The sequence below is a fragment of the Lingula anatina genome, chromosome 3 (assembly GCF_051362555.1).
Source record: "Lingula anatina isolate TDL-2025a chromosome 3, LinAna3.0, whole genome shotgun sequence".
NCBI lineage: Eukaryota > Metazoa > Brachiopoda > Lingulata > Lingulida > Lingulidae > Lingula > Lingula anatina.
This window is the reverse complement of record NC_141769.1, coordinates 31,742,525-31,770,472: the sequence shown is the minus strand read 5'-3', so window position 1 is coordinate 31,770,472 and position 27,948 is coordinate 31,742,525. Positions and strand designations below refer to the sequence as shown.

The 27,948-nt window shown below is 35.6% G+C and overlaps 1 protein-coding gene across 3 annotated transcripts; it reads right to left on the bottom strand.

Annotated features, from left to right (window-relative positions):
- Positions 1-136: 136 nt before the first annotated feature.
- On the bottom strand, positions 137-25,981 carry LOC106165834 (uncharacterized). Of its 3 annotated transcripts, XM_087008629.1 has the most exons (19): positions 25,806-25,981; positions 25,330-25,416; positions 22,231-22,265; positions 16,868-16,913; positions 13,342-13,478; positions 12,911-13,031; positions 12,547-12,606; positions 12,156-12,246; positions 11,709-11,898; positions 11,263-11,343; positions 9,043-9,206; positions 7,046-8,732; positions 6,455-6,577; positions 5,744-5,840; positions 5,124-5,162; positions 4,162-4,270; positions 3,680-3,755; positions 3,206-3,439; positions 137-2,191 (listed from the first exon to the last, which is right to left on the bottom strand). In XM_087008629.1, the coding sequence occupies exons 2-19, from the start codon at positions 25,364-25,366 to the stop codon at positions 1,847-1,849; spliced, it is 3,672 nt and encodes a 1,223-aa protein (XP_086864755.1). In that variant the 5' UTR covers positions 25,367-25,416; positions 25,806-25,981; the 3' UTR covers positions 137-1,846. The 3 variants fall into 3 exon arrangements, with proteins under 3 accessions (XP_086864755.1, XP_086864756.1, XP_086864757.1); XM_087008630.1 differs by lacking the exon at positions 5,124-5,162; XM_087008631.1 differs by lacking the exons at positions 12,911-13,031; positions 13,342-13,478; positions 16,868-16,913; ... (1 more) ...; positions 25,330-25,416; positions 25,806-25,981 and adding an exon at positions 12,773-12,851.
- Between the last annotated feature and the right edge of the window lie 1,967 nt (positions 25,982-27,948).

Below are 27,948 nucleotides of genomic sequence, written 5' to 3'. Positions count from 1 at the left end.
CTGATCGAGCTTAAACATGGTTTGAAGAAACCGTTTGTACATTTACTGGTTGAAGATCGTGCACATGTACTGAACTTGACCGAGTTCAAGTCAATTACTTAGCCTAGATATCTGTCAAAGAAAAAAACGCACTTTGATTGCGTGTGTTATCGTTTATTTTACATAACATACTCGTATCTTTGAACAATAATACGTATGAAAATAAAGTGACTTCCGACTACAAAAATCCATGAGTTAACCAGGCAAGCATGGAAGTCCTGGACGACGGTCTACAAGTTGGTACAACAAGTATATAAAAATCCCTAAAACGGGGTTTTAGAACAACTCTTCCGTGTGTGTGTGTGTGTGTGTGTGTGTGTGAGATAGCAATTAACAGACTGGCGGCTCGACACACTCTCTCTCTCTCTCTCGCTGGACACAACCATCTGTGTTGCCAAACTCTTCATTGGTGATTTGAATTTTCAAAAAGTTGTGATAGTGCGTAAGTTTAACTACATGTAATTTAATCTTCGACTAAAGACCCAAGTTGATGGCAAAATTCGGCTGCTGTGAAGGGTCATAAATAAACTGAGTCCACAACTTGACTACTTCACCTATCATCAAATATATGTATATAAATAGATATAGACTACATATACTTTTACTTTGGACTTTGCATATTAAATATATTAATTTGAATGAGTACGTTAAAACAATCAAATATGGACACCTTTTGTGTTAGTTGGCAACAGAAAACTGGAACGGTAATAAATAAGACATTTTAGTAAATAAAATATAGAATAATAAATCATATACAACAGCAGTGGTTTGTATTTATATTGATCCTGTTAGTTAAATATAGACTAAGATATTTAAATATGAATAAAAACAATAATACATTAGTAAAACTTTTTAACTCTGACAGCAGTTTCTCTGAACCCAAGTTAATTCTACCACCATAGATAAATCAATAAAAACGTCTAGTTCACGTAAAATGAATACTTATAACATTTACAATCTTTTCTTTTGGCACTGCCATCATACATTTTGTGAGGATATTATGAAAATACTAAATATACATCCAATTATATGACTCGCCACACCAGCAAAATGTATAAGAAAAATATGAATCATTTTGATTAATCTTCAAGTTCTCTTAAACACATATTCAAACTTCAGTCTGAAAGCTCAGGTAGATTATTTTCAAAAAGAAATAAAAGGATGACAATTGTCTATGTTTCAGCTATAAACTACATCAAGTTAAGTGTGGATTTCCCTGCTGTATTAGTATTTTTTTGCATGGTAGACATGAACATTTTGATTGCGTCACCTAAAAGGAAGCTACAACACGTGGCACCTAGACTGGACTACTAAGAATAAACTGAAGTCTATGTTAACATGTACATTGTAATACTATAAATAAACAGAACTTCAGTTTCATAACCTGAACAAAGCTTTCCCTCTTCATTAAATATAGAAACGACATATCAAAATTTCAAAGGTAAAGTCGTAGCTTTTTATGCACGTTTTACGGAAAAGCTTTGAATGAAGAATGTTTACCTTATATATGTACATGTATGAATAGGAAATGAACAATACTGTGTAAAGGTTGTTATCTCATTTATGTAAACTTGAAATCTGAGATTATTTACGATATTATGCTTTGAATGTTAGACATCTTTAACACACCGACTTGGCCCATCCCCCATCCCGTACACATGTCGTGTGAGCCGCATTACAAATATACAAATAACCATTTGTGGCAAAACTGACAATACATAAATTTCTATAACATTTCTCCCCATGATTTGTGTCTGTTCTCTGTTCTACAATGGAAAAAAAATAAACACCCCTAAACTCTATCCCTCTAAATGGCCGTTTCCTTCATGCCTCGAAAGTCCGGAGCGCCTCGGGCTCCTTTGGCACTCTTCAACGGCCTCAGTTCTCGCTGACTCTCCGGCGGATTCACTGGCGACTGTAACTTCAGCTCCGAGCGTAAGTCTTTCAGTTCCGACCGGATTTCGTCAAATGGTGCTGGTGCCGGGGAAGGGGCCCGAGCTGGCCACTTGGGGGGTCGGATGTCTGCCCCTGATGGCATCAGGCGGGGGTCTAAGATCTCTGACCTCGTGTGGAGGTGCTGTGGGGGGCGGTGAGGGTCTGGACTGTTACCCAGGTGGGGGAGAGGTTTCCCCAGGGGATGGAGCCTGGGACCCTGGGGACATAAAAAATACAGACATACGTTAATATTTATCTATTAATATACAAAACAGTCACATACATCAGTGGCTTTTACGTCCACGCCCAGAAGGTTTTCAGTTATGAGGATACGTCAGTATGTTCAAGCATTCCTTTTGCAATGAAATATTTATGGGAACAGATGATGCATGCAAACTTCAAATCTTCACACCAATCTATTCCACCGCATGGAAGCATTCATGAATACAAATGTGTCTGTTACACAGCACGCCCTCTGCACATTACAAAAAGGGCAAAATCGTCAAAGCAGAAATGAAGCATCAACAAAATATAGCTCCATGCACAGGCACAATACACACTTCAATGGAATTGCATCTAAAATTGCAATATATCTCCTCACAGGTCACACAGAAGCATGTTAAAATAACAAGCAGATCATTTTAGCTGTCTTGAGAACAGAAGGAATTTTTTTCTGAAAAAAAAAAAAAAAAAGAAAAGAAGTAATGCACTCCAGCCAGAGTACCTCTGTGTCTGCCCATGCTATAAACTCTCCAGTCTTGAATAGGAACAAATGATACAAATATATCGGGAGTCTTTGATGTATACCACTCTACTTGTTCATCTGTATGTAATTTGTACCTACATATACTGAGTACCTGACTGTACAGCAAAGATAAAGGGACACCAATCAACGGGCAAAAACATTTTTAATAGCAGATCTTCAAAAAAAAAAAAAAAATTAATTTGGACAAAAAACCAACTTTCATTATTATTACTTTTATTATTAATTTTCAAGATTTATACAGATGCTCTGTTGTTTTGAGGCTGCTGCTACTGCTACAACTGCTACTACTACTACTACTACTACTACAACTGCTACTACTACTACTACTAGTTCTATTACTTCTAATACTATAATTCAAGTTTATGAAATACTACCACTATACTATCACTACTTTATAGTACTACTACTACTCTATTACTACTATTACTACTACTACTACTACTTTTGCTGCTTGTGAACATTCACCTTTTCCACAGGGGTTTGAGTCAGTTTCCTGAGTGCTGCTGGTTGCTTTGTGTACTGAGGAGGGTCTTTGTAAGGTGGGGGAGCGTCTCTTGGAGTCACTGGCTGTGAGTGGAGACCAGGGACCCCTGCCTCTCTATGGGAAGCCCCCACTGGTTGGGGGGTCTCACTATACTGATGCCTGGGGTCCAGCACTGTGGGGGAGTCCATCTGAGATGTGCTGTTGGACAGCAGCATCTGGAAGAGGTGTGCAGACAATTATCAAGATGCTGATTTTCACTTGTGCACAGTGCTTTGTTGAATGGACGTTTTTACAATTTCTTGAAACAATTTTCTCTTATTTTTGTAACACCAGAATAAACAACCAAGATAGTGTCCTAAAGACATTGAAATATAAATCATTCAGTATAATATACACACTATCAGATATGCGCTGTATCAGGACATAATGTATATTATTTCAATGCCTAAACTTACATTGAATCCTTTCCTCTTCTTTTTCTTCTTTGACCAGGAATGCTGCCACTCATTGGAGCCCGTGTCACTGGTTTTCCTGGCACAGAAAATTTATACAGTAAATATAAACAGTTTCATGAAGTACACATTTTATTTACGGATAATGAATAATCATAATGAATGAAAAAAAAAAGCAACGAATATAAAGAAGAGAAATATTATGCAAAATTTAAAACTTTTATATCGCTTTTCATTATACATGTGGCTATATTTCAGGAAATTTAAATGTTAAAATGCACACATCTTAGCAAATGAGTAGTGTCATATAAGTATTAGAAGTGGTTTTATCCATCTACTTTTATCTTTTTACATAAGGTAAATAGCACATAATTATAATAAAGTAATTCCCCCTTTTTAATACTTAGAGAGCCAAAAAATGTAAAACCATTTTTGTGCCCAATAAACCACCTGAGATAGTAAAAGAGAGAGAATCAATTGCTCACCAATTATCTTGTACAGGTCTTCCACCAAAGTGACCACTGTCCTGAGCCTTCTTCCTGGACATTGAGGGGCTGTCCTGGAGTCCTGGAGATTCTCGGTAAACACTGGGATCTAGAGGAAACACCAAGAAATAAATTATTTCTATGAAAATTGTACAATTTACATGTATGCATAATATATAATGCTGTTGGATGTAGATGCATGCATGAGGCATACATTCCATTTCAAATTGGTTGTAGATCTTATTTAAGAGTATACGTACATACATGTACACATAGTAATAGGACTACATGTATGTGTGCTAATTTATGCTGCCTCAAGTACAGCACATGTTAAAGATGCTGAAAGTGGGAGTTTAAAATATTAATTTCATTAATAAAAAAACTTATATTCATTTTTATCACTGAAAATTCTAATCATGTTATAAAAATCACCAATGTATAATTTTTTATGCATAAATAGCTAACACAAAGATACAATTATAATCAGTTTAAAAATGAATATTTAAAAATCAGTAACAACTCCACTTAAAGCCTTCAATAACAAATAAATGAATGGTGGTTACATTGATTTTAAATCAAACTTAACTTTAACAGCATGATGTCGCAATAAAATCTTCAGTTAGAGTTAGCTGCAGTGGTTATATAACATAACAATGAGATTAATAAGCAACTGTTTTCTTTTTTTTTTCTTTTTAAACAGAAATACTTTTTTATCAGTTAATTAACAACAACATGATCTTTTTCTATATCATTCTTCATATGCAAGACAGCTACTTCAATCTCTTCATGCTATACTTTTTCAGTGTTTCAAAAATTTAACAGCCAATTGCAAATTTGCTGCAAGCATTATTAAAAACCAAAATGAAAGGAAATACTGCAGATTTCCATATATAAGGTTAGTATGAGCTGATGCTGCAGACATAAAGCCAGTTAGAATATAGAGATGTATGTTGAACTAATACCTTGTGCAGTTGTCACTTCATTTTTGACAAGCAAAGGATCTGCATTATAAAAATAAAGTACTCCATCAAAATAATGCATTTCAATTTTTTTAATCATTGGCATTAAGACAATATCTTTCATCACAACGTGGCATACTATGACACAGAAAATAATACATCAAGAGGGTTCAGAAGTAAGAAATATAATTCACCGCTCTTTCATATTCACTCACACTCTCTTAGACCCAGAACATTTGTTGTGAACAGATCTTCACTGGATGACATATCTGACATCATTTGACCCAAAGGATAAAAACTACCACCACATGTGGCATAAACAGTAGAAAACAGGGGCAGATTCAGGGCATCTTCTGGGTCTTCTGGAAGATGGTCACACTTTCAAGTTTACAATGACGGGTACATAATTTTTTGTCGGAAGACGGTCAAAAATGAAGAACGAATTAACAAATATAATTTGGAAGACTGTCAGAAAATATCTCCAAATCCGCCCCTGGAGAAAGCAGAGTCAGTGGTGTATTTCTGTCACAACAACTATTCATGATCTAAGAAAAAGGGTTTTGAGTGTGCGTGTATAGGCATAGTCAAACATATCTCATGGTTGTATTTTTATATGTACTTACCAAAATAGTGACTTTTGGCCCTCCTCTCCCTGGGGACTGGTCCTCCTTTGTCCTTGACCTTCTGACCATATGGAGACTGGTCAAAGGCATTCTGCAGCTGAAATGGGCAAATTAAAAAAAATCTTATTTTTCAAAACAGTTTTCAATATATATATATATATATAAACTAAAATATTAAAAAAATATATTACAGAAAGGTTAACATTTCAACCATCTGAATATTTTTATGTTTACCCAATATCTTGAATCATACCACTTCCAGTCTCCCCAGCAGAAGCATGCAGTTATTTCATAATTCAACAATAATTATTTGATATGTTTGGGAGAAATGCTATATTGCAAAATATCACAGAACAATTTAAGATGGCAAAATTTCAGGCCTTATTCAAAATGGTACTTGTCCCCTACTTAAGTAACAAACTTTTTTCACTGCCTTGAGTTCCTCCTTTAAATAACCATGATTCCAATCCATATAAAAGACATTAAGAGTGCATTCCCATAGATTTAGATCAATCCATCTAGATCGATCTAACTCCCTGGGGGTTCACGCTAAATTGATGTCAGCCGAGCGCCCACGGTAGTTAATTACTCCCTTACAGCTTTTAGTAGGCGGGACAGATGCTTAAGCCGGCTAAGCTGACAGTAATCTAGTGAGACTCCCCACAGGGATAGGTCAATCTAAAATCTGTGGGAATGGGGTCTAAGTCTCACCCTAGTTTCTGACAGTCTCTCCATTAGAGTCTTGACAGGTGCAGACCCTTCCCTGGTCTTCTTCTTCCCCAGGGTGCTGGCACGGATCCTCTGGAGTTCTCCCTCCCGTGCATTGCCTTGATGCTAAAGTACATACATAAATATCACATACACATCTTGAAATAACCCAGTTTGGTGTCTGTTATACAGAGGCACATGTACAATGTAATTGTTGGTTAAAAGAATTTGGTGGGATCAAAAACCGATTAGGGGCTTCTCATATCTAAATCTTTGAGGAGAGGAAAATTTAAGAACAGCACAGAGCATACTTACATGCTTTTAAAAGAAAAGTAAATACAAATTCCAACTATGCAAGTTTAAAATGTTTTATGGACAGAGGTATGAGTACCCCCCTACATGTAGCTGTTGTCTAAAAGAATTTGGTGGGATGCAAAACTGGAAAGGACTTCACATAATCTCATCCTCTAAGAGAATGAAAATTTAAGAACAGCACACATAAACAATTTTAAAAAAGTATTTAAAAATATTAATTCCACCTACGCAAATATAGAATGTTTTTAAAAAGCAGTCAAGCAGTGCTTCATACTATACCTTGTTCCTCCTCTCTGTCTGAGGACTGTTCTGGACCCCATGTGTCCCCACACTGAAACTGACCGTGTACGTATTGGTCTTGCTGCCCCCAGACCCATACTGGACACCAGACTGACCCTCATCTCGGCCAGATGACCAGTGGCCTTCTGTCCTTGCAGGGGCCAGAGAGAGGGTGTCACTCCTTGGTGACAAGTCCGTGAGAGTGAGATCGCCTACACCAGCCTGCGAGCTGGCAAATTTCGAATCCTGCTTTTTAAAGCTCCTGTAAGAATCATGATTATTTTGTCTGTTTTCTTTATCCTCAGTTCTGAGCCTTGAGTCAGATTCATTATTATTTTCACTTGCAGGGTGATATCCTGAGCTGGTCTCAGTATTATTGTACATGTGTTCACTGATCCAGGACCTGGCCCTCAGCTCATTGGCGTACTGCTGTTCTTCCATTACAGAACTCTGATCAGCCGCCATCTTGGATCTATCTTCAGGCGGCAATCTGCCAGGATTTGTGTGTTTTACGCCTTGAACCTTGGAGTCCATTGACCGTCCACCCTGCCCCTTGTCCTGCATGGCATTCCCCATGCTGCGGAAGTCAGAGAAAGTGCTCCCAAAGTGTCTGGGCTCAGAGCCAGGGGCTGGCAGAGTCCTGTGCTCTGTGTATGTCTCCTGCGTCACCAGGCGGGTCAAACCCCCTGCGGCAGGGTACTGAAGTCTTTCCTGAGAATTCCTCCTTTTCACAATTTTCTGATTTGGCAAGTTCTGCAACCCAGCACCAGCTCCAGCCACAGGCCCCTCTTTATTATCCTTTCTGTTTTTCTCCCCCCTCGTCCCTTCCTCATTCTCTACAGTCTTCTGCCCATGCGCCTGCTGTGACTGTTGCTGCTGTTGCACTGTATGTCCCTCTGTATAGTTATACTGAACATCCTGTCTCTTTCTTTGACCCCCTCCATCCACGTCTTGTGTCCTCCAATCAGCATGTCCTTGTGAGCCTCCATCCCTCTGACCACTAGCCTCTGTGCTAGAGGCTCCAAGACTGGAGTCTCGTATATTGAAATGAATGCTGTCTTGTTTCTTCACTGGGGGGTGTTGCTTGACATACTGTTGTTGTTGACTGTGAATTGTCTTCTCGGTGTGCTGCTGATGAGGTTTCAGTGCATCAGAATCACTGTCCTTCAGAGGAGGAGGAGAAGGGGAAGCTGGAGGGGGTGACGGAGTCCTGTCCTCCTGATTTCTTTCATGTGGATCACTATGAGAGCACTCCATCGGCCCGTCGTCGCCTTGACTGTTCTCTTGGTTCAGTCTCTGATTGATTTCGTTCTTCCTTGCCTTCACCATATCAGTGTCAGCTTTACTGTCATTGTAATCATCCTGCTGATGCTGATGCTGGTGCTGGTGATGCTGATGGGGGTCTGATTTCTGCTGTGCAGTTTTCATGTATTTTTTATAAGTCTCGCTGTGGCCGCCATCTCCAGGCAGAGCAATGGTTGGAGTGGCGTTCCTCTGCTCCGTGGAAGATTGCTGTGTTGTATTGTCACCAAGCTGTAGATGTATCGACTGTTGTTGTTGTTGTTGTTGTTGTTGTTGTGATTCCTGTTTGTTGTTGTTTATTGTCACTGTGGGTGGTCTCTGATGCTGTTGTAATTGCTGCTGATACTGTTGACTTATGATGTTTGGCTGACTTTCACTTTCAATTCTGAAATAATAATCAGGTAAATAATTTTCACTGAAATAGTACAATATTTGCACAGACTATAAAACTTATCAAAAGTTTTCATATTTTAAATATAACAAACAATTACATAGTGTGAATCACATTTATCCAAATAATTAGGTAATGTTGCTAAGGGTCAATTTATAATCCATATAAAAATATTATTTCTGTTGTACATCTGCATCAGACATATATTCTCTTTTTTGACATATATTTCTTTTCCAGCATTCTATAAGTAACTCATGTATCTAAACACTCCAAAATTAGAAGACAAAGAGTCACAGAACAGCACCTTTCAGAAGCTTCACTCTTCCTCTTCTTGTTGGAAGGGTGCCTGCCGTCAGCCATCTTGACTGGTGCTCTGTTCCTGTTGAGGAGATTCTCTGTCTGGAAGGCTGGGTGCTGAAGACTCTCTTGCACAGAGTACCTGTCGCCAGGATCCAGGCGCAGTGTGTGCTGGAAGAATATATAGTACATGGTTTATAAGAATTTAAAATATTAAGGTCTATTAGTTAGCTTACAATATTTTATATAAAGGAGAATATATGAACAACTTTAGCCCCCCCCCCTTTCAAAACTAAATAATACATCTATTATAGCTTAATGGTCTTGTACAATGAAATAATGTTTCATTAGAATTACATGGTAAATAAAATCTTTATGATTACCATATATTTCATTCTCATTGCTAAAATCTACTTGACATGCATTTTTTTTTTCTAAATCTAAATATTTCCTTGTGTTTCATTTTTTCCTGATTAAATCAACATACTGTTCAAAGCAAATACTGGTTTTTACATATATGAACCAGTTTAGGGAGTAAAGGCAGAAAAAGTCCATGAGAAAAACTTAGCCTTGAATATCAAGGAAAAAAATCAAGATGCCATGTAACAATTTAAAATCAAAACAACCGTACAACGAGTCCAATAACAAGAAGTCACCATGTTGTGTCTCAAGAGCAGTGATTGAACAATATACAATATTATACTGAACTCTGTGATGTGGTGACATAACAGCATGCTTGGCCCCCAGACCTGGCACGCACAAATCTGAACATCTGGTCAGATGAGGACCTTCTTGGACCAGATATCTGACCAATTTACAGCCTCATCAGATGACCAGTTTACAGAAAATAATTGAATGCATAAATAAAATGCCTACAAGGCAACTAAATCACTGGCCATGTGAACACTGATATACTGGTGCAGTCTGATTCCTGTCAATAGCAGAATGTGACACATGACCTCAGCAAAGTGAAAATGAAACTGCTGCTTAATGTGTCATAATGCAGGCATACTTATCGTAATTATGAAGATTTAAAATCATGAGTATGTTGCCACAGCAACTGGAGTTTGTCAGATTCAAAGCAAAAAATAAAGAGACAATGGCTTGGTGAAAGGGAATATGAAACAGAAATTAAGTAAATGATTTAAAAAATATTTTCACAATATATGTGATAAAAAGACAAAACTCTGCAGTGAAGGGAATACAGAAGGCAGTGGTACATGTAGGATACATACATTCCTCAAACTAAAGTGACAGTCACATCACACACAGCTGTACATCAGGCCTGATCCAGGACATACTTTAAAGTTCCCCCCTCCCCCCCCCCAAAAAAAAAAAAAAAAAAAAAAAAAAAAAAAAAAAAAACATGGTACATTTAACCCCTGACCCTTCCCCAAGGGGAGAGAAGAGATTGTCCATCCCACAAAGGCATATTTCATGCACTCAGAACTAGGGCCATTATGGTGGGGATAGGTTGGGGTAGGGTGGTGTTGGCTAACTGAGCTCCACAATTAATATCCCAGATCAGCCATCAACTATGCTCACACACAAACACACACACACATGTATACATAAAGATGAAATAGAAAGGATACTAACACCATCTTTAATAGCCAGAGGTTTAAGAAAAGTGTGTGCCAGGCACCACTGCACTGAGCACCTGTCACTGGGAAGGAGAGCCAGAGTGGACTTGAGAACAGAGGATTACTATACAGTTAGTATATATAATACCAGTACTTAGTGTAATGTATTCTAGAGCCAGAGTGGACTTGAGAACAGAGGAGTTCATAGTTAACAGTTAATAGTATTATTTCAAACCTATACCAATGTATTCTTAATATAGGAAATCTACTAGGATTGCTAGGATTACTATACCATTAGGGGTGAAAGAAAATTAAGTTCAACTAGTAAGCAAAACAAATGGAAGCCTTTTTTTTTTTGTAAAAATCACTACATATATGATAAAATAATTATATAAATGTCTACTAATTAAAGGCATGCACAGTAAACTTTGCTATTATTTGGGTAAGTTAAGCAAAGAATGGGCTATAAATCTGAGATACAAATTCCTAAAGACTATCCTGGTTATCTACTCTAGAGGACCTAGAAGATGTAAGCTCAAAACAGTTTTTTAGGTTTGCAGCCCTACACACTTACAGCATACAATAATTTCAATTAGCTTTAATGATAAAAATATTAGGTAAAGCAGCACTGGTGAAGTCAGTACCTTCATAAAGTCAATGAGAACTCCACTCAGAATGCCCTGATACCTCCTCTCCAGGGTCTGGGGGTGGGTCACGGAGGGAAACTGAAATAAGAAACAATTGTTAGTTAAAATAAATAAATAAATAATAAATAGCTTTGAGTGAACACTCAATATGCCAGAGTAAACTATGCATCTAGGAATCAAAATATGAAGCACTTGCATGGATATTGCAGTGATTACATCATATTCTATGCTAACAACAACAAAAAACTTCAAGTTATTAACTTAAATACTCGACATATTTTCAAGGAAACCACTCAAATGAAGTAACATTTTTAAGGAGAAATTCAAACTGATCTGCTTCAATACACACCACACCTACGCCCCCTGTATCACAGTTATTGTGAATAACTATAACTGTATATAACTATTAATATAACTATGTATAACTATAGAACTGTGCCTACCTTAAGCCCATTAAACCTGGGATTATTATAAAACATGTGCATCTGGTCATCAGGTAGAGGTCCCATCACTTTCTGGATCATGTACAGCTGGTCTATCTCACTCTCCCCGGGGAACAGGGGCTGTCCGTCACTCAGCTCCCCCAGGATACAGCCTATGGCCCAGATATCTACTGCTTTACCATATGGAGCACTGAGAGATATAATAAACAGAGTTGATTCAACAATTAAGACAATATTTTAGTAGAAAAAGACAATATTTAAGGAGAAGACAACATTTTAGAAGAAGAAGACAATATTTTGGAAGAAGAAGATAATCTTTTAGAGGAGGACAATCATTTAGAAGAAGGCAATATTTTAGGAGAAGACAATAATTTAGAAGAAGAAGACAGTATTTTAAAATAAGAAGAAGATAGTATTTTAGAAGATGAAGAAGCAGCCAGTCCTCACCCTAGCAGCAGCTCTGGAGACCTGTACCACCTGGTGGCCACGTAATCTGTATAGTTAGCTGTGCCATGACCATTCATGTTACGGGCAAAACCTGGGGAGGGAAAAAATAAACATAAATAGATATAAATTATAACTATATATAGATATAAATATTTTCAACATAAACAGTCACTGGCACCATCATTATGGAAAGACCCTAGGTCTGTCAGTTGAGTCCTCTGTCCTGGTGTTACAAATAAGTCTCATTCAGGACCAGCGTCTCTAACACAGCATGGATATTACACAGTGCTTTTTATTTATCAAAAGTCAAATATTGAAAGGTAACTCAAAACTCATTTTAAAATTTATAACTTTGTTCCCTGAGCAGCTCAGGATACTGTACACAACTTACCAAAATCACACAATTTCAGCCTATCATCTTTTCCAATTAAGAGGTTTTCTGGTTTGATATCTAGAAAGGAGAAAATAAAACTTGTAAATTTATTTTATGCATAATTTACATATTTTAAGTTTAGCATTAACATTGACAAACTGAGTCTTTTAGATCACACACACACACACACACACACACACATAAATGCACATACATTAGTGTGGCACCAGTGGATATAGCTTACCCCTGTGTATGATGTCATTAGTGTGGCACCAGTGGATATAACTTACCCCTGTGTATGATGTCATTAGTGTGGCACCAGTGGATATAACTTACCCCTGTGTATGATGTCATTAGTGTGGCACCAGTGGATATAACTTACCCCTGTGTATGATGTCATTAGTGTGGCACCAGTGGATAGCTTTACATAGCTGGTAGACATAGTGACGTGCCTTCTCTATGGGGACTCCATTTGGCATCTCTTCCAGGACCTCCAGCATGTTCTGAAATGATGGGAAATATGAAATTGTGATCTGCCATAACAAACACATGCACATAAAAACTGTAGATTTTTTACTTACTGCATAAAATGTACCATGTAATCTTGGTAACATGGAAGAGTGAACATCTTACAGAAAATAATTTAAAATAATAAGAAATAATTTATACAGTGGATTTCTTTCCTCTAAACATTTCTAATCTCTGAAAGATGATTTCCTTATTTTGAAAAAAGAGAGAAAAAAAACAAAGCTGATTTAGCATCAAGATAAACTTTCCAAAATTTCAGTCAAATTTCAGACTAACAACACTTACCCTTTCCACATATTCGAAGACTAGATAAAGCTTTCCTCTCCTCCTAAATGCCTCTCGCAGCTCCACAATATTCTCCTGTTTCAGCATGCGGAGGACCTTCAGCTCCCTCAGGGTGGTTCTTTTAACATCATCATTTTCTGGAGAAAAAAACATTGAAAAAATATTAAATATATACTTTCCCATAGAAATAGTGTGGTTAATAATAAAAAGAAAAAAAATGAAAAAAAAAAACTAATTAGGAAAGATCATTATGATTTAAATTAATCCCCTCCTTTCCAATTAAGTACCTGCTGCTGAATGTGATAAATCATAACAGTTGATGATTGATTAAAATCAGGAGAACACCGCTCCCTAGCTAATAACAACCATTGAACATTTCACTATTAGTTAATTGGGTATATCAAACACTGCACATATATTTGCTTCTCATGTATTATTAACTTGCAATTCAGGTGATTTCATGCATTGGCACAATTCATATATCAAACCATCCAACCCACTGACCCATGCTGAACTTTGCAGTGGACACAGATATATACATGCTTCAGTGAATCTTGTTTACAATAAAGGAATCAGTCACTGTGAAATATCTGAGATTATGAGTCCAATTATGAGATAATGAGTCCAGTTACATACTGAGGGAAGGGGACCTGGACTGTCTGTAGTGGAAGAGTTTGAATTTCCTAGTATTACTGGAGATGCTTTGTAAATCTTGACAGCATCCAACAGGATGTTTTTAGATGATTGACTTAATGAGCTATGATTATAATATCCTCTGCATTATCCTGTATTTCTGAAAAACAGGATGTCATTTCATTTTAACATGTAAGATACTTCTTTTCCATTCTTTACAGGAGGTTGGGTTTAAAAAAATGTTTTGAGGATATTTGTTGATCAAAAATCTGAAAATGGTAAGCATAGAGGTATCATTAAATCTACTTGGTGACATTTTCTTTATAAATCAACATCAAAAGGCAAAAACATACACAATAGGATCTACTTAAGTTATTTCTGTTCACAGAAATACAACAGTCCATATTCAAACAATAAATTCCATCCCATATTCCTTTTGATACACCATTTATCACCACAAAACACATTAACAAAATTCATAACAAGTTGGTTTAATGACAGCAGCACTTAACAGCGAGTTCAGTCCTCCTATATCTAATACATAAGCTGCAATAACATGCTTTTAGAGCTACTACAATTAACTAGCCTGTTGCTCCATTATAGACGGGAAGCTAGCTTATCACTTCCACATTGACACTACAATACACTCACGTCAGTGCCACAGGTAAACATTAGAGCAGGTGAAATTTTATATTGACATAAAAAATCAATACATTCTTTTTTGTGGTATCTGGAGAATTTGTAAGGTCGCCGTGGGAATGGACAGCATATAGTGCCTCAAACAAAGCTGTCCTCATGCTGGATTAGCTTTGGAAGTAACACTCCAGTGTGTTTTGTTGCCTGATGCATTATTTCAATCACTGATGATCTGCAAACACTTATACAGCATGTTATGTTTTAGCTGAAAATACGTGTTGCTAGGGAGGAGGAAGCACGACTTCAATGAGGCTCTTATATATCATGCACACATTCTTCAATCTTAGCTCTCTTAAGCAGTTATCTACAAGGTAAACTAGGTATAGAAGGGGATGCCCACATGATGGCAAGAAATATATAACACTTGAATAAAAATCAATGCATGCTTTTGTTTATTGTTTGGGAAAAAATCACACCTGCAAAACTTAGTGCAGTAGATTGACCTAAAATACATTTAAAAAAAATATCTGTTTATCCTTATTGTCAGTAAAATCCAAAGAAATTATAACTCAAAATAGAATCAAAATTGGATTAAAATATTTAGGCCATTTTTCAAATTGGGTCATCTCAAAGGGGATAAAAAGACTCACTTTTTTCATAAAAAGAACCCCCCTGAATTTGCTTGCTATAGGCCTGCTAACCTCTAACTTTTTAGCCAAAATGTACACATGTTAATACAGCACTCTCGCAGCCGGTTTCAATACAAGTATTCAAAGCATTTGTTGACAGTGTCTATTTTGGTGACACGTGTTACTATTTACCTGTGGCTCACGACTATTTTACATTGGGCAGCCACTAAGGAGTGAAAAAATGCTCTTGAAAGAGAGCTGTGTTGTACATAGATGAAACTTCACTTTAAAATAACAAAACTGAACTATAAACCATGTAACTTGTTTAATGCCATTGCCGTGTTCTGTCTCCAAGGGGCACATGCGTGTCATGACCATTCTTAATTGTCATTATCAGACCAATTGGTATTGACTTACAGTAGCAGAAAAAATTACTTTATAATAAACACATTTCAAATTTAATATTTTTCTTTCTTTTCAGTTATGCATAAAGGGATCATAACAATGCAACATTGCGTAACTGCTGCAAAATAATATTATTCTAATTGTGCACTTAATGAATTTTGCAATCTTTACCATACTGAATAATATTTAATATAATAATGTGCCTAAAAAACAAGAGATCAAACTATGATAAGCATGTAGCACAGTGCTCTGATGTTGAAACCTTGAAGGCAACCCCATTGTGGTACATATATATATATTGTGATGTTGGTGAGACACAAATATAAAATATTTGGCCAAAAATTCTTGACAAGACATGTGATAACAGAATAATCAACTTACCATCCTCTGATGTGTTTAAACAAAATGTAATTGTTAAGAGTGAGATGGGTTTTGTTCTCTCTAAAAGAAACATTTTAATCTAGGACTATAAAAAAAAAAGAGAGGTAAAAAACTCAGCATAGCTTAACTTCAATTTTATGAACAGCTGAAAATAGCAAATTACAATTTTCATTATGACCCTTCTGTCAGAATGGCTAAAAGAAAAAGGTTGATTATTTTTTTGATAAAAGTGAATTCCTTGTCTTGCACTGCAAAAATTCATTTCAATTCCTGCGTCATCAGTGAAGTCAATGAAGGGTAACTATACACCATCCTAAGCTAACAGTTGCATGACAACAGGCAACTACTTATGTTTGGGAAACTATGAATCCCGCAAAATCCTTATTGGAATGGCTCTCTGCCAAACTAACTGAATGTTGATACCAGAAATGTATCCCACTTAATGAATTAATTAGACTGCTTTGTGTTGCTAATTGAAGGCAATGACTGCAGTTAACAGCACACCTGTGGAAGACTTAACGTTCCGTATACGTAATGTTTAGTACATGTAGTTGGTCAGGAATACAACCATAAATAATGCTCACTAGTTATAAGTTTCTGGACGCAGTTACAGTTGCCAACTTAATATTACTTTACTATAAAATTTGTTAAAATGGGGAGAAGAATGGAGTTAATCTTTTCTTTGGACTTTTCCAAATCTTTTTAATGTCCTTATCTAAGTTTCTGTTTTCTTTTTTTTTTTATCAAAATAAATTTACATGCTTATTGTTAGTTTGATTATTAATTTATTTATTTATTTGAATTTGAATTCAAATCAAAGATGAAAGCTCGGTGATACCCACCCTCACTGTCCTTGAACTTCTTGATAGCCACCATCTCACCAGACTCCTGCAATGACAAAATCAAACAGAAATTCAATCAAATGAATTTGGCAAATTACACTGAATGTACTAAAAAGTGTATCTGTGCAACATTGACTCATAATGTTTGAATGTATGGTTAATTCATGAACTCACTCCAATGCCCAGTATTTATGGTAAATCACATGATATATATATATATATATATATATATATATATATATATATATATATATATATATTAGCTATAGACACTGAGTGATTATGGGGAAATTATAAGACTTTTTTTTTTCTTTACAACTCACAAAATGAAAAAATGCAACACAAGATAATTATAAGAAAAATAGCATTTTTTCTTTCAGGATCAGTAAGAAACCTTGTTGGAATGTTACAGGAAAAGTTAAAATTATCTAAATAAGAAACATAAAAAATCATATCTTAAATGGGGTGTAATTTTTAGATGATGCCCTCTTCCTCTCTAGTTACCATGGAAATGGTTAGATTGCACAATTTTGTAAACCATTGAAATTACTGCTTTAATATAGTGATCAGCTATTCTTTGCAATGTTATACTTTGTCTTGTACTATATTTATTTACTTATTTTTTTCTCTCTCTCTCTCCTTGTTAATTACACAAGCATCATGATCATCCGGTGTGCCAAGCTACCAAGATTCTTGCTAATATATCAAAACTCTAACAAAGTTACACTGCTACAAACATGCAGGTTCTAAGAATGCTAATGAAGAGTTCTAACAGTGTGAAGTTTGTGGATTACAGTTAGCACACTTAAGACTTCTCTCTATAGCTTTTGTGCAAACACTATCTGGGTGTACACAAAGAGATTTGAACTAACCGCAAACAGCCTGGCTACTGAGGTAAATCATACATCAAACATCTTAACTCTAACCCGGCCAGCTATACGCATTGTAATATCAGGTATCCAAAACACAAGCATGAATTACGGGGAGCAAAGAAAGTTTACTTGCAGTATACAGGACCTGTCTTTTAAGGACAAAAAGCAGCAGAAATATTTCATTTGAAATTTTATTTCTGTTTTATATCCGAGCACAATGGCTCACAAAGAATGAGGTTTGAGTTGAGCATAAACACTGCTTTTACTGTGATTCAGAAGTAGTAGGTCAAACTTAAAGTTGTGTAAACAGCAAGTAGCAGAACAAAAAACTAATAGAAAGACTATTCTCTAGAGATGGAAGTGGCTGGCCTCAGCAAATTCAAACAAAATACCCATGTGGAAAAATCAATTTCAAATACACAAGGCTCGGTATAATTACTGAAAAGACCCAGAAACCCCTGATGTAATTTCACATTTTCTTTTAGCTTCATATTTAATTTTTATAATTATCCAACTGGGGGACCATGAATTTCCTTGCTAAAAGAAATTGGGTTTAAACACAGTTGGAATGTTACTGCTGCATATATTAAAACATTTTTTTTACATCATCACTGACTTTTACTGTAGAGGGACTTTAAACTTTTTAATAATATGCATACTATAATTCACATTTTGTTGCCTCTCTCTCTCTCTCTGTGTGTGTGTGTGTGTGTGTGTGTGTGTGTGCGCGCGCGAAAAGGCAGGAACTCAACCGGGCAACTATTTGAACGTTTTGCCCATTTCTTATCTGTTCCTGGCACACCATGACTACTGAAAAAGTGGAATTTGAAAAAGAAAAACAGATCTTTCAATATATGAACCACGCTACAAACGTGCCTTTCACTGCCATGCATCAAGACATGCATTTCCTGGCCAGCTTGTTTGATTAGTGGGGTAGACTGTGATAAGGGTGTCTAATTACTGTGATATACCTGAATTTAAGCTGATCAGTCTGAAAAGCTTAATGCAAAATTTATACTACAATTTATTTCACTGAACTGAAAAGGCTAGACATTTTCCATTGCATTACCTCTAACCATTATTTACAATTTAATCCAAATATCAACACTGATTAAGTAACATTAGGTTCGCAATTACAACCTATTCTTAATAACGATTTTCCATGCTGCAATGCCTAATTTTTTTCTGTTTTATTGACAAATTCCATGTGGCAATCAAAGGACAAGAAATTCCAAAACTTTTCTAAAGAAATAAAGAAACATGAACTAACCTAATAACATGAACTTCTGTAACCGGCCCATTCTGTCCCCATATGTTTCTCACTCACCTACATCTTGATACTCTATGGACCCATTCAATACTGATTGGTAAATCAATTGTACTTTAAATGAATAATTAATTATTCAGGGCTGATATGAACTAATAGAGTAAAAAAATCCAATAGATACAGAACCTATACTTAGCACTTCCTCAATCTCTTAATGCGTCATCAATATTATAGACCAGGATACATTTAATACCTTTTTTTTTTGCTGATATGAAACCTATAAGGTATGACACTAGTGACCTCACACACATTTATACAGCAAAAATGATTACAGAATTAATCAGGGCTTCAAGCAGAGACAAATATATAGTGTCTGAGATTTATTTTCTAATAGTTCCTAATTCCTTATTGTTTTTCAACTGGCAAAACGAATGTGAAAAAAACCTTCTTGTCATCTAATACAAACATTCCAAAGTCAAGCAAAGCATATCATCTCATAATCACCAACCAAAAGAAATCCAGTTAAGTTAACACACGCAACTGTAAAAATTAAAAAACAATCTGGCGGAGAATCTATTCAAATTAACTCTTTTTTCACTGCCAACCAACATTCCTGAGTGTGACAACACACTGCAGTTTCAAAGGCAACAATAGCACGAATAACACGATGACAATCTATTCCCACATGGCATTTGTTACAGGTGAGTCGTTCCCATTGTCAAGGAGACCTGCGGGTTCCCCAATGATCAGAGTCAGCGGTTGTGTTGATTTATTCATGAAGATGTCAGATGGTATAAAACTCATCAAATACAGCTCTACGTGGCTGGTTGCCAGCCAGTTTTTCATATTACAGTAATCAAATCAATAAATAGTTTTCTGAAAGCATATGGTGACTTTCCCCTCGATTTTTCACTGGGCCATTTCTTTGCTTCTGTTGTTTCATCATAGATAATAAAGAATTTTGTGAAAAATTTTGTAAAAAAAAAAAGTCAGCTGGGGTTGGAAGAGCCAATATGCCTCACAAACATTGTAAAAAAGACTTCCTAAAATCAGAAAACTGAAGATCTATTCAAAGAAATTTCTTAACCCTCTTTATTTCTTGAATTTTTCCGCATGTATACCTAAATACCAAAACTTCTTTCTTTCTTAGAAGAAATTGTTCTCTTACTACAGGACTGGTATTTAAATCTCAGGACCATTTCATTGCAATTTATATAATTAGTGAAAATAATAAACAATGACCAAAAAATATGTCACAATCCATGAAAATAATACATTGATTACACTTGTCAGATATGCAGATAAATAATTACTTATTTATAGTATATGCCATAGCATATTTTCTTCATTTATAATTCAGATGATTGACAATAATAATTAACATACAGCTAGAAACAATGGCTCATACTGCCTTTCAGCTTTCAGTATGATGTTGACATTTCAAGTTTTGTCTCTCAGTCTCCATAGGTTGCATTAAAAGTAAATAGATCTACACATTGAAAGTAAATACCACACTAGTCTAGATTATCTTCTTACAATGGGAACAACTTTATGGTAAATATGACTCCAATATTTTTATTTGGGGAAAAAATGATCAATATCTCAGATATATAATTTTGGAATCATTAAAAAATATTTCTGTACATACAGCATTTGTGGTGCTTTAACTATATACTACATAAAACCATAGAAGTACTTCTATGATAGAGCTCTATAGTAAAATAGAACTAAAAGATAGCCTGCTTTTCAATTTTGTTGCTACCGCTCAATAGGAATGTTGTCATTTAAGGAATGTATGAAAAATATGTGTAATAAAAAATAAATAATAAAATTCACAATTTTCCCCATTGAAAAGATAGAGATATTACCATAAAATTTAACAGCCCTACAAACCCAGCAGCCACTCGCAAGAAGCCATATTCCTACCACTAAGTAAACATTGAGGTGTACACAAGCACACATCAAAAGATAGCCTTATTTTTTCAGCACATAAATTCAAACAAAATCAAGATTAAAAAGCTCCCTATGTTTGTATAGTGAAGATCATAAAGCTCTTCTATAAGCATGTTTGGCACATTGATACCCAAGTTAGGCATAAATATCGTCATAAAAATTCTTTTAATGTTCTCTTCCACTAGCAATGTTTATCTTTAACACGTTTTTCATCCCCCAGTATATATCTGGTGCTGCTTGTTTCAGTTTTATATGTAATTCAAATATTCTACTTCAGTTAGAATGTTCTGCATTGATCAACTGCATTTGATTAAAATCCAAAGCTTTCTATTAGGGACCGTTAGCAGTGACTTTTGCTGACCTAGCTAATAACTCCATGGGGACTCTTGCTGAATGCAATCAATTTAACAGATTAACCCACCTCTTGTTTCCAACATACCTGTATAATCACCAGCTTTTCTACTCAATACCAGGAGATGTGTTAGTCTGTTAATCTGATTGCATTCAGCAAGAGTCCCCATACAGTTAATGGGCATTAGCTAGGTCAACACAATTCATTGTGAATGGTCCCTTAGAGTACTAAAACATGTATATATCAAAACTTGTATAGCTCTCTCCGATAGACCAACCACAAATACTTTGGATTTAGGCCATAGTGTACTAGAACATACTTTTACTATAATAGCCTGGCCAGGCTTGAAGTGGGGCAACCACATGTAATAAATAGGCCTCTTCTGCCATTGTGTTTGCTCAGTGCTAAGATAAGAGACGGATATGACTGGAGAGCCTCAGCTGTGATGCGCTTTTGTATACGATTGCCAGCCTGAGCAGCTAACACTCCTCTTCTTTGTATATCACTGGGATACTTAAACAGCATGTCACCACATGGATTTGAGTGTAATGTATGTAAAAGTGCTCTTGAAAGGCATGAGAGGCCTGAGTTACTCTGTGAGACCAAAAAATGCAGCCCTGCCAAACTGACAATACAGAACTTAAAACATGTAGATCTACTGTCTATCATCTTACTAACAATAGAATAACTCCTAAAACAGTGGGAGTCGGTTCTAAATAAAACGTAATATAAATGCAAACAATTGGCAACTCTGCCTTATGAGATAACAGTACTAAATGTTCAATGTGGAGTCTTGCTACACCCCTCCCCTCCTCTCTCATTTTCACTGAAATGCACATTTTTCAGCATCATGATTTTGGCATCAAAACCATCAGAATCATGGCATATTTACAACAAATTCTAATTCAGAAATACTTACCTTGTTTTTACATTTTAGCACCACACCATAGGCTCCTGCAAAATAAAATAAAGATTCATAAACAACAGTTCATTGGGGGAAAAAGGGAATATATACTAGTATGCTCTGGATACCTTTAAGTAGCCTAAAACTCATTATTATTTTTTTATATTTATTTATTTATTTATTTATTTATTTATTTATTTATTTATTTATTTATTTATTAGTTATACAATATCTATTTGACATGATGTAAATTATCTTATGCAAAGTACAGAAAACCTAACACTCCCCTAACTTTCATTTTTTGATATCAAAAAAAATTCTTTAAAAAATATCAGTACTAAAAATCAATATCTGAACCAAATCATTCTTTATTGGGTATATCTATAATAACCTAGACTTCCAGCTGCCTTTATTCCCTTGATTTCCTAAGTGAAATATGATGAGGCATTAGAGGCAAAACAACACCCAAGGCAGAGATTTAATTGACAGCCAGGCCTGGGAGACCTTATCTTCTTCACAACAACACCCTCTTGACATGGAACAGATAATGGTAATTTGGGACTTCAAGGTGTTTTTTTTTTTCTCTATTACTTATAAAGAGCGATGTTGTATTATGTGTGTGCTTTAAAGTGCTCAAGAGAGAGAGAGATGCAGGGGCGGATTCAGAGATATTTTCTGACAGTCTTCCATATTATCTTTGTTGATCCGTTCTTCATTTTTGACCGTCTTCCGACGGAAAAAATGGATACCCGTCAATGTAAACTTGAAAATCTGACCGTCTTCCGGAAGACCCAGAAGACGCCCTAAATCCGCCCCTGAGATGGAGAGAGAGAGTATGTGTGTTTGTGCACGTGTTTATGAACATGTATGAGTGTGTGTGTATGAGAGAGAAGGAGAATTGGATGATTGATAGACACATTATATGATTACGACAGCCATCATTCATGCCACCTGGAATTTTCCTAATTACATCTCCATTATGGCTATCAATCTTCACACCATTACTTGATCATCCAATAACCTTTGTGCATTTGAAAAAACAATCACCTAAGATAAGAAGCTCACAGTATGAAGAACACTGTAGATAAAAAAATATGAAAATCCAATAAATGAGGAAAATGCAAAAGGTACTAGTACTAAAGTACTAGTAGCCTTGGAAGTAGTTTTCTTTGAATTTATCTTTCAGAGGCAATAACATAACTATGCTTGATATAGCTAAGAAGGCGAGGGCAGCTTTTCCCACTGTAAACTAAGCTAAATATCCATTTGTAGCCAGCAGATCTAAATTAATATAGAATTAATATAAGACTTGAGGGAATGCCATTCAAGAATTGTACTGTGTCTCAGATTAATAATTAATAGAAATAGCTATCTGCTTCTGTAAGAGAAGCCATAGAAAGAAATTTCCTCTCCTCTATTAGGCAGAATGTCACAAATCAATGAAAACTGAGGCTTGCAACACAGAAGCAAAATTAAAACTTGATAAAGCAGGTAATTAATCCAATTTTCAAATTGATCCATTAAGATACCTGACATATAACAAAGGATACAAAAATGAATAAAAAAGGAAACAGATGTTGATGAAACTTGTGAAACAAACAAACAAAAAAACTTCTGAAACACAAACTACAGAGCAGTGTTTGCAGCTTATTCATAAAAGCCAGCGAACCATAATGAAACCACATTATCTTAACAAAAACTGACATAAAAAAAAATCATAAGTAGAAAACTTCATGTCAGCAAATCCATCAACTTCATTGGTAATGTGTTTGTTGAAAGGTTATCAATTATATTTCCTAAAAGTATGAAAGTCTCCCATTTCCATTATCTTTCAGCAAGTCAGTCCATCACAAAAAGTCCCTGCTAAAGCAGAGATAATCCCGTGTGAGCAAAGTGCCCTTTCTACCACATGAAGCATCATACAAATATGGTGTTAGTGATTAAATTTCGAGCTCGGTGTCCTCAGTAACCTTTAGTAGACCCCACATGGGAAGTGGTTAGTCTATATCTTTAAAAATCAATCACTGTCTTTGATCAAAGCCACTTAAGGTGTGGCCATTGTTGCAGTTACAGATAACTCCTACTTTACATTCAGTGTCACCATGTTGTCATATAACTTTGTTGACGGCTAATGATGTTAATGTCATTAATGCTGTATGTGGTAGTCATGGTAATGACTGAGAATATATCTGGACAGGTCAAAGACAGTGGCACTTATTGTTACTGGGAACAATAATAGTAATATATAATATATAAATGGGAGACACTGGAGAAAAGAAAAGCATGCTGTATATGCTTGTTGTTTTGTTTTTTTTTTTGTTTTTTTTTTTCTCTTCAAGTACCATAGCCTGTGCTTGTCTTTTACAAACTTCTTCTATTAAAAAAAAATAGGAGAGGATTGGCGTTTTCAATATTTATATATAAATTCCGTGCTCTCTCTCACTTTGAACATTTACATTTTCTGTTCAAGACTTCTCATTTAGTTAAAAACTTTTAGTTGAAATATTATTTGCCGTTATCATCTTTCCCATTCATATGTCATGATAATATTCGTATTCAGTAAGTGGTAAACTAGAGCTTCAGCTGATTATATACTGATATTCACTTGTGCTGGGAAAATGGGGCTTACAATGTATGTATAGCTGATACATTAGCCCACTACCCCTTCCCTTTGCCTCATTGAGTCTACATGTGTGTCTTTTAACCCATGCCTAAAGTAAGAGGTGGCTTGGCATAAGACAGACACTAACTCCGAATCACAGGAATTTTATTGATTTTGTTGATTACACTGTTTTTATTTTTTTTTAATTCTCTTTTATCACACAATGAATTCCATGCAGCTGGGTAGCACTAACACTTGTAAATTTAGACAAATCCTTAAAATGACTTGAATTGGCTAAACAAATTAGGGGTATGGTGCTTTGACTTGTTTTAGTTAAATTTAAACCATTTGGAGAAAAAAGTGATGAAAAAGTAGTGGTTTGGTTCAGCAAAAATAAAAAATTTGCTTGCACAAGACCTGCCTCAGTGCAGAATTAAGTCTGTATTTTTTTCTGTACAACATGAATCTTGCACAACAAAAAAAAAATTATAAAACAAGTTCACAGGACTTACCTTCACCTACGACTCCTAAAACTTCGTACTTGTTCATCACATAACACTTTTCTATCCATGCATATCCATACGGTTTGGCTTTAATGCCTACACAATAAAAAACAACAGAATATTTGGGTAACAGACCTGGCGTGAATCTGAATTATTTAGCAAGAAAACGAAGTCAGACACTTTCCGTTTTTAGTTGCAAGATAAGTTTCTTGGAGTTTTAGGCAACAGAACGCATTCAAATAACAAAACAGAAAAAATAATTAAATATTAATTTTTAACGAACATATTTTTCAAGCTTAAACGGCCAATGGAAAGTGCTCACCTATAAAACTGTAAAAGCAACAAGTAACTGAAATTCTTGGTATTTACAATTTTTAGAAAATAAATTTGAATGCAATTTTGCCGTACTTCGCTCCGTAAATTCAAAATTCGTATCAAACAACCTAAATTGACGGAATTATATTTAACGGAAATTTTATGCTTACCATGCTGGCGATGTGTAGCCCATATATGACTAAGAAAGATTCATGAAGAGTTTATGAAACTCGAAATACTACTACTGCCGCCGCCATATTATTTTCCTTGCCAACCTACCCACAATGCAAATAAAATGTCACCGCCAGGAGCCGCTGCTGTGTCAATTCATCAACACAAGCCCAATAACGCAGATCTTTAAATTTTGTTCAACAGTCACATTTTTTTCTATATTTATCCGTTTCTTGGTTCCTTTGAAGAGCAAAATGACAGTTATAAGTATAAGTAAGTAATAAGTTATAAGTAGTGCTCTATATAGTCTATGATGCTACCTCATCTAAAGAGCTCAACTAATGTATGTCCATGTCTAAAGGAATGCGTTTAGAGATTTAGTGAAGAATGCACCAGTTGCGACACAATCAATGTGGGTTCAGCTAGCACAGTCAATCGGTCAATCGCCTTGTATTCAAAACGTCCGACAAAGTGATAAGTCTTTTCATCTTTACTGTTTCCCTTTCTTATTACTAAATACCATTAACTAATTTTATATACCAACTGAATATTTTTTTTATCAAAAACAGAGAAATAGTTTTACCATGATATGTCTTTCATAGAAAATACAAAAAAAATTGACAAAGGAATTTATGCCCAAAAAGTATGGTTTATGAAAAGAGCATTATCTATGCAGAGGCATTTTTATGTTTTTCTTATGATTCTTAATAAATCCAACACTGAAAAAATTTTTTTTTAAAGACGATTCATAACAAAACTGTTAATCAAGGTGCATGAGCACGTGGTAGTGATCGCTTGAAATTCTCTCAGATTACTGGGAGAGGAGATTTCATTGGTAGGAGAAAGCCTGGGTTGTAGGGGCGTGGGAAGGACGCAGTGGGTCAGAAAAATACCTATTCCTGCATTTTTGCTTCAAGGAATTGCCCAGTGAATAATGTATGCCTTATTGGGAAGGCGGTAAAAGACTAAAAACTACAATGAAAGTTCGAGATTTCTTTCATATAATGTACCTGCATAAAGAGAGATTAAACGCATATCTTAAAAATAGGATAAAAACTTACGTAAAGTGGACTTATTGCAAGAGCAAATACGCGCTCTTCTTAATAACGTGAGTCTCACAAGAGTTGACAAAAAAGGTAACGTTGACACTAGCGGATTTCCCAGTGAATGAGTGACAGCAAAGTACGTTAATGCACCAACTCACCTTTGGGTCATACGCTGGGCCCAGGTCGCCCAGTAAATTATTTCATGCGTTATTATATCTAGGCTTTTGAATTCAGAACGGTCTACAGCGATGCTCTGTTAAACAGACGATGTTTCATTTTTTTTCTTTGAGACATTTGTTATTCTTAGCGTACAAGCTAAGTGGAGGGTAAATGCTTGAGTAGACTTGCACTTGAGCTGTAAATTGCTTTTGATATGAAGGGGTTTAACCAATTCTTTTGGTCCGTTATTAGTCAATGGCTGAAGACAGACCTATTTCACGAGTAGATCTAGTGAATAGAGAAAAAATGTATATGATCTTTGGAGATGGGCTTAGTATAGCTAGTCTTAGTATAGCTTTTTGTCATTCAGAAATTTAAGTTAAAGGCTGAGGCGGTGGTAGGTGCAACTTTTTTTCTTTCTTTTTTCCTGGTAATATAACAGCAAAATTAGAAGCATAAACAAGAAATAATCTTCTTCACAAAAAAAAAATCACATCTATCACACTAATCAATTGCAACACTTCAGCTGCTTGTAGGCCTCCCTGGAAACTATATACATCTTCTATAGAATAACTACCCTGCATAGATTTAGGCTGTAATGACTCTAACTTAAGATGTGAACGACAATCGTACACAGAATTAGACTTACAAAGTAAGCGAAGTATGAAAGTTTGTGTATAACAACACATAAAAAACAAACGAAGAAAGGAAAGAAGGAACGAGCGACCGAATGAATGATCGAATTCTTGCTGCAATTTGTAAATCAATGAATGAGCAAGGGAACACTATGAGAAGGCTCTGTAAGGAATCGTCAAATGCGGAGCGAATCTGCCTGGATCTAGCTGAATATATTTCCTGGTAGGGTTAGGACTGACACGGTCAGTTAATGCCATGAATTCATCCCTTTAATATTCTCTCTCTCTCTCTCTCTCTCTCT

What these genes read in the sequence shown, in the direction of transcription:
- LOC106165834 (XM_087008629.1), bottom strand. Translation starts at nt 25,366, where the DNA reads ATGAACAAGTACGAAGTTTTAGGAGTCGTAGGTGAAG. An exon ending in AAGAGTGAAGCTTCTGAAAG is followed by an intron (nt 8,733 to 9,042) that starts GTGCTGTTCTGT and finishes TTATTATTTCAG; the next exon opens with AATTGAAAGTGAAAGTCAGC. An exon ending in AGACAGAGAGGAGGAACAAG is followed by an intron (nt 6,578 to 7,045) that starts GTATAGTATGAA and finishes TATGTACTTTAG; the next exon opens with CATCAAGGCAATGCACGGGA.